Here is a 9,991-nt window from a genome sequence, read left to right as displayed (position 1 = left end):
CTTTATAACTTTTGAATAAAGAAAAATTGATGATCAAATCATTAAGGTCTGTTCTCAGGGCGTAACTTGCTTCTCAAATGATCTTTCTCTGACCTCATATGTCTTTCAACAAACTCAAACATCTTTTTTTTCTAAGAATACGATATTGTACTGAACTCTTGCAAACTAAAATGTCAATACGTGTTTCTCTGCTTGCAGTTGTTACTCAAACCAGTTATTGGAGATACGGCCTTGCACATTGCGGCGGAACAGATTCACTTGGATTCCGTGGGGCCGTTGGTGAATGAAGGAGCAAATATCAAAGACGGAACGGCCTTGCTTCGTGCAGGATGGATAGCTCTGGAGAGTGCAGCGGAAATGGAACGGTGAGTAGCACATTTAACTCCGTTTACCGATAGATCTAGATTTTCTGCTAGAACATCTTTCTAGAAGTACTAAGTGCTAGCTCCAACTGTTCCGCTACTTACTTCTAAACTAAAATATGCTTGACAGCCATGTTTACGTTGCTGCCCCAAGCGTACGAATTGATGGTCTGTTATTCCGTTGTTTTTTTTAATTGTGCACAAGGTACTTTAGCAATCCCCACACTTTGGAACAATGGGAGGCACGGCTTCGGGATGTTCAGAAGGAAGACCGTGGATTACACCCCGTTCGTTGGAGGAAGCTGGTGGATGCATGGATTTCTGAGTTGGCACATATGTAATCCTATTGCACATGTACAGAAAATTTCATTGAGATTGCTTAAATATGGCTAATTTGTAAAGGGTTTGACCATTCGTCCTGGAGACCGAAGTCCCCAGTTAGAGGTGCCAAACAACTCTACCGCTGGTCCGTAGGTTCAGGGTTCCGCGGCCGCCCGATTGGACGGTCGTCGGTCCTTGGTTCGCGTCTTCGGTTAAGGAAACACGAATCCTACCACCAGCTAACGGTTTAATTCCAGGTTCGTGTCACCGGGTCGGTTATTTACACCTCCGGCGGTAAGCCACGTCGTGCATAAAGTGGTGCTGTTATTCATTTATAGCAATAATAATAATAATAATTGTAATAATAGAAAACTATAACCCTTCTGGTCAATGGAGACAAGCTATACAGCTTCAAACTCAGGACTAAAACCAAAAATATCGACCATACGAGGATATACATCTATACCTATATATAAATAAATGAATCAAGAACACCTGTAGGATAACGAATATATATACGTGTATTCGGTAAAAATAAACACAACAATGATAATATAACACATTACTTATACATATCCCCTCGCTCTCATTCCATCATGCACTCACACACACACGCTGCAGGGGTGAACACAATATACCATTACATGATAAAATATCTAACTGCCTCTTTGATTTATTTCCCGTGTACCTTCGAATATTTGAGATTTCTATTAGCCCCTTAGGCTTGCTTTCAATGTAAATACGCGCGGCCAGCACTCTGTCACATATGAGACGCGATTAGCTAGGCGTCATAGTTACCAAAAGTAAATAATAATTGACATTACACTTGTTGAGGCACTACTATGCAAAAGAATAAGCATACACTAAATGAATGACAAGAGGAAATTAACTTGATTACAAGTACACGAGTGCTGATAATACAAACGACTGTAATATAAACTAGGATATATTAAAAATGATTAAGTCGGTTATACTAATTAGTACCTAGTTTTCTAATACCTATATATATCAAAGAGCACGGTAAAAGTCAAATAATTAATTATATAAATACTCGGCGCGAGGATAGGAAAAACAATAACAAATAGTAGGTCTTTTACATTTATAGAATTTCGAAGGGTGAGCGAAATAGGTTCTTAATTTTTGAAGATTTATAGTACTTTTGATTTGATTGGCCAAAATAATTAGTAATTGCAGGCAACATTGTTCGATTTCATCTCGCTTTGTGTTATGACGAACCAGTGGCGACGTAGGTGGACAAATGTTCACTCTCACACATAAAGAAATAACTGGAGGATACTATACCGACTCAATGGCGGCGTGGTCCTCGCTGATGTCAACGGTCCTCGTTGCGGCGTCCAGACGATACTCGTGGCTATGCCAGTCTGTCCTCCTGGCGGGCGAAAACTGTCTCTTCGACTTAGACGTAACATTCTTTTTTCTTCCCTTTTTCCATCGCGGCGACGAAGATGGGCGGAAAAAGCACCTCGCTTCCATCTGTCTGCTCGGGGCGTTGCATCCGATCATGGCTTCAATGGCCGTTCGGGGATACGCAGGGCGTCGGGTCGTCTAAGGGCGGACGTCGTTTCATCTCTCTCTCTTTTCTCTATCTCTTCTCCTTTTCTCGGCGTAACATCCGTCTCAGTGTTGTACTGTCGTCTCCCACCTGGGTTGGCAATGCGAGTTGTCGCTGCGGCGTGGCTTTCATCTCAGACGCCGTTATGCAAGCGTCGTGGTGCGGTTCTCTTGACTTAAGGCGTCGTATACTTAAGCAGGCGTCGTGGCTTCTTCTCTTGGCTTCATGGCAGCAGTAATCGGAAACCCGAAGGTCCCGCCCCTCTTAGTTTTCAGCCGCCCATATTGATTCAATGTCCCTCCTTACAAAAAAGGGGAAAAACACGGCTGGAGCACGTGAAACACGTAATTAACACGGCCTCAATTCCTGGCACTGTCACTGCGATCACACACTCACGGCAATTAACACGACGCGGTCGAAAAGTTAAAACAAAGCAAAGTTCCGTATCTCGCGCAAAGTGACGCGGAGATGGTGTTCGGTCTGAATATGGCGCTATACTGTCGGTCCTCTGGAGTCCAGGGGTATTTAAGGAAATCTTGAAACTTCAAAAATCAACCGCCTCGCAGTTCGTTAGCTTAGAAAAAATGCTGGACGGTGGTCTTTCTTCCAGGCTCGTTGTCCACTTGGGAGGTTTGGGGGTGAAGAAAAAAAACAGAGCAGTCCTCACACGTGTTGCGACAGAACTCCCCCTCGGTCGGCAGCTTGGACGTTGTTCCTATTGCTGGACAAGTAAAAGTCACCCTTAGTGTCAAAAATTCCACAAATCGGTATTGTTTTCCTACCCTCGCCGTCTAGAACCGAAAATCCAAGAAAAGCCAAAAAGCACAACTGGCTACAGAAAGTTGTTAAAGAGTATTTACGAAATTCTAAAATACACTCACATAAAGTACAAAAAAGACTGGTGACAAAAGTAATTGTCACAAATTGCTTCTCACCAGAGGCGATTGCTCCATGTAGGAAGTGAGGAACTTCCTACAATTCATTTATACTTGCTTCCAGTTCTCTACTTTTTAGGAGTTTAACGCGCATTATAAAATTATGAGCGAAATGTACAAACAATTGGCTAGGTTAGCTACTGTCAAGAGTTGACTGCTCTCGCTCGCTCCAGCAGCAGCCCAAAGACGATGGTCAAAGGTTTGCTGCCGCTCGCTGAGGAACTTCGGCGGTCATCCTTCAGACAGATGGGTGAGAAGTGGAAGGGGCAATGAAGGGAGGGGGAGAAGTATGCGAAGATCGGCGAGGGCCGAGGAACCAGCAAGAGTTTCCTCATCAGCAATGATAACCCCAGCAAAATGGTACTAAACCAAGTACAGTTTGATCTTGCTTTTGGCATAATCATAAAAATCTAGCATAATCTGCAAACGCCAGTCCTTGGGAGAGTGAAATCGAATTCAAACGAATATGTTTTCAGGAAATAAAAATACAATTATATCCAAATCTAATTTCTACTTCACCAGGGAGGATGCCGATCCAGCGGAAAGCTTTTTTTACAACCATGCCACGATTCATCCTCTTATCTATTCCTCATCCTGCCCGATTTAGTTCGTAAGGAGATTTTATGGTAGAAAATCGGTAGAAAGTTAGGGGTAAACAATTTTCTCAAATATAAGTTCTACTATGTTGAACCCATGTCGTTTGTTGCACCATTTTAAACAATTTGGGGGGGGGAATTTACACTATTACGTAACTGTTAAAAATAAGTAACGCAAGTTCCAAACTCTGGGAAAGTAGATGCAGAATTACAGTTATCCGAAAATATTTACCATAATTCCAGTTTAAGCAGCACTTTTATTGTCGTCATTCCACAAGACGTCAGGGAGGGGAAAGAAAATCGAAATTCTTGCAAAATCTGAAATATCGTCAATGTTATTTTCGTCGGTTTTTATAGGTTCACATTTAACTATTTCATAGTTCAAAGTGAGGAGCAAGTGTCCCTTGACAAACCTTGAGCATGGGTCTGCAGCTAACATTCTAAATGCAATGGATAGTATAAGCAATACGTGTGAATGTAATTGAAAGCATTTTTCAAACCTTTCTCGGTTTACCATAACTTCTTCCTACACTCCGAAAAAAAACACGAGTCGGCACTGCTTCTCAAGTACCCTGTATATTTCTTTCTTTTCAGATATACAGATATTGTTGATTTCTTGATTGAACATGGTTCCAATGTCAACATTTCCAGTCGTCAAAGCGACTTTCTCCAAGGTTGAGGAATGGGTCTCTGAGGACCACAATCTCTCTGCTCGATGCCGGTGCGAATCCAAAAGCCAAGGGACCGTATGGAAGAACCTTGCTGCACGAAGCTGCAAGCCAGGAATTTCCGATCATGGTGCGACGCTTGCTGCAGTACCGCGAGTTTCTGGACTTAGTCAACACGCCCGACGACAACTCTAAGACACCCTTGCACACGGCCGCCGAGAATTTGAACTGGAACACCCTGAAGATGTTGATCCTCGCTGGCGGTGATCTCTCTCTAAGAACTGCCAACGGTACGGACACCGTTGACCTGATTTACGAGTGCTATTCATATCCAAACAGGTATCTTAAGGAAGTGTTCGATGCAGGCAAGCAGCCGGGTTATCGACGTGAAGGTGAAGACATCAGAAATTTGTACGTCGCTCTGAATTTCGATGTGCTTGCGCCTTCAGGTCAGCATAACCAGATGGCCGTGTTGCAGTCCATTCTGAGATGCCGAGGTGAAGAAGAGGAAATGAACGTCTTCGGGCATCCTCTGGTGAGTGCGTTCGTGCATCTCAAGTGGAAGCGACTCAGGTACTTATTTATATTATCCTTATTAATATACACAATCTACCTACTGTGCTTTACGACGTTCCTCCATTACCAGTTCAAATACGACAGGATCACCACGACCGGACGCGGGAGATAATGATGGAAAAGCATCAGTCACTGAAGAACTTTGCGTACAGATGTAAAGTCATCGTCGTGTTCGGCTGCATCTGTATAATCGCGTACTTCATCTTGCTTCTCGCCGTCTTCTTCAACATCGTCGTGAGGCAAATTGAATCTTGGATGTGTCTAGCCTGCGCGGTGCTGTCCATCGCCGCCATCAACCAGGACTTCATAAACGACACGAAGGGTTGGGCAGCCCATATGTCGGGTTGCGCGATCTTCCTAGCCTGGCTCGAGATGTTCCTTCTCTTAGGCCGCTTCCCCTGTCAAGGGTACTTCGGCTTCGTAATCACCGCCATGCTCAGAAGAGTCTCCATCCTGTTCCCAACCTACATCATCCTCACCGTGTCGTTTGCCATTGGTTTTGCCCTCCTCTTCAGGAACGAGTATGACTTCAGCGACCCCTATTACTCCTATTTGAAGAGCGTGGTAATGTCCATGGGCGAGTTTGAGTACCTGATCCTCTTCATGAACAAGGAGCACTATCTCCGGTTCTCCACTCGGATAATCTTCATTATATACATGATACTTGCCTTCATGGCACTCGTGCACCTGATGATACACTTTGCGGTGATTGACGCGAAGACGATCAAACTGATGGTGAAAGTGGGCATGCTCATCAAGCAGACTGTTTACATGTCGCATCTTCAAATTATGATCACCCACCGTAGGATCCAGAGCTTCCCGTTACGTCTTCGACATGTTATCGAGTGGAGCATAAACATTCCTCTTAACCTAGTGACATATCCTGTGGTTGTAAATAACATGCGACAGGCGGCTGCCTGCAGAATGGAACGAGGACCTAATGCATGCTGTCTTCAGCGCGAAACTGGATGCACAAGAAAGCGAACTTATCCAAGAAAGCGACGAACAAGTTGATGAAGGAAGTGTCCCGACCCAGCGCCACTCGGAAGCAACCAAAGACAAGACGCTGGAACTTGACCCTTTCCTTGAGAGCCTTGGTCTCGACTGGACGGTATAAAAGAAAAGTTGCATTCGCGAAAATCTGGCGCAGACAACACAAATGTCAGCCTCCATTCCTGGAAAAAAGACTGCAGGCAAATTGAGGCAAAACTTTCTCAAGCCATCGTATTTCTGAGAAAAGCTCTACGACGAGCAAAGTACATCAAGTAAAAAGATCACGTAGATATTAATTAATGTACATATTCAAAAATTAAAATTGTATACTAAATCATCAAATAAATGGTGTACCTGGTATTACATGACTTATTTCGCACATCGTATTACTTGCACAGAATATCTTCCTTTTAAAATATAAGATATAAACAGGATAACCAAAAAAGAATTTTTAAAAAAGTGTTTCAGATTCAGCATGAAGTGTGCTAATCGTTGTTCACTAGATACATTACACAAGTAACAATATATCAACAATATATCACTACAACACTACTACAACAATATATCAACATCACAATATATATTACATTTTGGCACACAAAGGAGTACACTCAATAAATTTAGTATTTGGACCTGGTATTTCGATATAGATAGTTAAAACGGACTAAAAAGATTGTCAACTGTAGAAATGAATACACAGAGAAACTGGAATTCATATAATTGCAAAATGATAGTGATGAAGTTCTTGGTAACGACAAACCAAAACCAAAATTACTAAATTTGGAACTTCTAAACAAATAGCTTCTACTTTGTACAACATCTGTACTAGTAACAATCATTTGTTTGTAGCATAATTAGAGAAAATGTGTGGCCCCCAACGCATTTTTTTCCTATTCCAAATATCTATTTTTATGCCCATTAAAGATCATCCACGTAAACATTGTTCTAGAACATGTAGTCCATGGGGCAGCCCAGATATCGGTACCACCCAAGGTGGGCAAAACTTCAATGGTACTTAAGTATCTGTTGCACCAATATAAGTAAATTAATATGTGATAACCTTTCCACATGAGTAGCTTTTACATTCTTCTTAGATTTAACATGTATTTGGCCTATACTTGGAAAACAGCAGTCCAGTTCCAGTGATCCACCGCTTGATAAAGAGTCGAGAAATCAGCTCTACAATATCCATGTGGTTCCTGGACTTGTGATGCAGAGTGAATCTTTTGACAGAAAAGTATAGCAAGTGACAGAACACAAGGAAAGTTTTAATCCAGTTTCAGGAATTGCGTGCTGGTGAGAAGATAAGGAGTGCAGTTTCTCGTAAATGGGAAGCTGAGCCTATCATCCTTCCGAATGTCCTACTTAGACATGACGGGAGATCTTGCTAGCCCTGATCCGAGCATTTAGAGATGGAGATAGGGTGCTACATTTATCATCCATTCGAGCAATGATACCATGGTGCTTTGTATGTGACCTACCGGATTATGCACGCTGACTACTATACTAATGTGCAGAGATGTGCAGTGGCGTCATGTGCGGTTCGCATACGAGTGTTCACAATAATGTTTTTGTACTGAATGGAGATTTACTCCTCTTCCTTGCAACTTCATCTTCAATTGCAAAAGTGAGAATAACAGTTCAATTTATTTTCAACAATTTTTCCCCAAATTTACGCTATATTTGAAGTAATACAAGAAGGATGCAGCGGAAATTGTTCCTCTCTCCCTTAAAATCCGCCAGGTTTAGCGACTATGTAAACTAAGTTTGCAACTATGTAGCACAGACCTTTTCCAGTCCCCCTAGACTTGCCTTGTATATCCTGCACTCTGGTGCCGAATGTAAAAAGTACTGCAGCTTGCTTCAGTGTTCGCACAGCGAAGTTAACATCTTCGGGGTATAGTGGTCAACAGCCCCTTAGCTGTCAGCTCTATGCAACACGTACAGAAATTATGTTCAACGCCCTCCGTGGAACACCATGGGAGTCAGTGTTACCAACTATCTATGCGTATAAGTTATCAGACTTGAAAGAAGTCGTGTCAGATTAAATTGTGTGTATATACTCGTACATCTAACATAGTATTTTTTTCGAATAAATATAGCTACGTATGTGTGTGTGCATTTAATATGTAGGTAATTTAAGACATATACATGAGTGTTCATGTGCTCATGCGAACATTATCAGGCGACGCGCCTGCAGATGTGTCAGCTAGCCACTACACACCCAGATGATGTGCACTATGAATTAATGTGAGGCTTTTCAGTTCAACTCAGCTCCACCAAAAACTTTTGGCTGAATCCCAGTTGACCAAACGATTGAAGATAGTATGGACAAAGATACCTATACAGCAGGAGAGACATAGGGGTTAAGTTTGAAGGAAGGTGCAGTGACCAAGTACTACCTTCCAGCTGAGTACAAGAGCATGTATCTCAAGCAGCTGAGTTACATGATAGGTGAAGACAGGTTCAAATTGTCTCATCAAGATCCAGAAAGTCAAAGGATCAGGAAAGGCGAAGCAGCTGTGAAGTCCCTCATTGATCTCATGGAGCCCAGCTGGCTGAATCCCGTGTCTCCGTAACTTGGTTAATCTGTCCACTGGCAGCATGACTCCACTAGATGTGGCCATGGATCATCTGGAACTCTTAAGGTCAGAGAGTAAGCTTACAAGACATTTAAGCGAACGCTGTTCGGTGAAGATCCACCTTCAGTAAAATTTTATGATGAGATGGCCAAAGAGAACGTGAAGACCTTCCCCAGTGTCTGCACAAAGACAACCCAAATATAAAAAGCAGACTTTTAGTCACAGATTGCTAGTAACTGAACATGAAAGAGGCCATCTATGACCCACTGGGCTTATTACGATGGGCTCTGGAAAATGTTAATGGTTCACACAGAAAGACAAACAAGGCCACATTTACAAGAGAGCTCGAAGAGAATGTTGCCTTAGTTAAATCTATTCCAGGACTCCAACCCCCATCACTGATGGAATGATCCTTGTGCAAAAAAATTAAAGGAAGCAACTAAACCATCGCACAGCTGGTATTGTTGGCTTTGAACAGGGCTTCTATGACGGAGTACAGGTGTCTACCGCCAATCAAAGTGCTGAAAGATTAAAGAGTGGTTCAGCCACGATGCGCAAGTATAGTATACTTCTTAGTTAGTATAGTTCTCTCATAAAGATCAGCCTTATTAGGTTCCTAGTAGAAGAGTGGAAATCCCTGTGATGCAGAAAGATACTGAATGACGTGACCTGCGAGGAAACCTGCTACAAGATAATGGAGGGTGAGTGGGAGATTTACGGTCCACACAAGAAGAGCTGACAGTAGCCTGTTCCTGCATGCCTTGCATGCTGCAAATTCTGGGTCATAGACAATCATGATTGCAGCTGAGGATACCGATGTCATGGTCCTCTGTCGGGGGTTCCAAAAGAAGATTCACTGCACCATTTACTACGTGTGTGGGACTCTGAATCAAACACAATTTCTTGTCATCAAGCTAGCAAATTAAATCGGAGAAAACATGTGTGATAGTCTAATTAGCTTAAATGCCTTTAAAGAGTGTGACACTGTAAATGCCTTTGATGTTTGTGGGAAGCTCATAGCTCTGAAGATGGTTAAGAAGGACCGCTCCTACTAGGAAATCTTTAGTCAGCTTGGCCAGTCATGGGAGGTCAGTGATTAAGTCTTTCAGAAGAATGAGCACTTTACCTCCTGCATGTATATTGCCATTTCAAACACTGGTGAGGTAAATGAACTGTGCTATCAGCTATTCTGTACCAAAAGGGGAGAGGATTAATCCAGCAACCTGGAACCATGCAGAGACGGCCATTTCATGGATGTTCTTTGAGCCAACTACCAGGCAGTAATATGGAAATGTGGTCTGCCTATCATGATGCCAACCCCCACAGAATATGAATGGACGAATGGTTAAGATGAAAGTCTTATCATTCAGTAGATGCGTTCTCCA

General features: G+C 42.6%; 1 protein-coding gene across 1 annotated transcript; it reads left to right on the top strand.

Annotated features, from left to right (window-relative positions):
* Positions 1-329: 329 nt before the first annotated feature.
* LOC145996307 (transient receptor potential channel pyrexia-like) lies at positions 330-8,603 on the top strand. Its single transcript, XM_083132740.1, has 4 exons — positions 330-365; positions 4,439-5,028; positions 5,184-5,833; positions 8,434-8,603. Exons 1-4 carry the CDS (start codon positions 330-332, stop codon positions 8,601-8,603), a joined length of 1,446 nt encoding a protein of 481 aa, XP_082988866.1.
* The last annotated feature ends 1,388 nt before the right edge of the window (positions 8,604-9,991 follow it).

Source organism: Lepisma saccharinum, chromosome 12 (genome assembly GCF_977018435.1).
Source record: "Lepisma saccharinum chromosome 12, izLepSacc3.1, whole genome shotgun sequence".
In the NCBI taxonomy this organism is placed as follows: Eukaryota; Metazoa; Arthropoda; class Insecta; order Zygentoma; family Lepismatidae; genus Lepisma; species Lepisma saccharinum.
The sequence above is the reverse complement of the archived record's forward strand: the minus strand, read 5'-3'. Positions and strand labels throughout refer to the sequence as shown.

Excerpts from the sequence above, each read along its gene's own strand:
- LOC145996307 (XM_083132740.1), top strand. The coding sequence starts at position 330 with ATGGATAGCTCTGGAGAGTGCAGCGGAAATGGAACG. Across the intron at positions 366-4,438 it reads AGTGCAGCGGAAATGGAACG|TCGTCAAAGCGACTTTCTCC; the intron begins GTGAGTAGCACA and ends CAACATTTCCAG. Across the intron at positions 5,834-8,433 it reads TCAAATTATGATCACCCACC|CTGAGTACAAGAGCATGTAT; the intron begins GTAGGATCCAGA and ends ACTACCTTCCAG.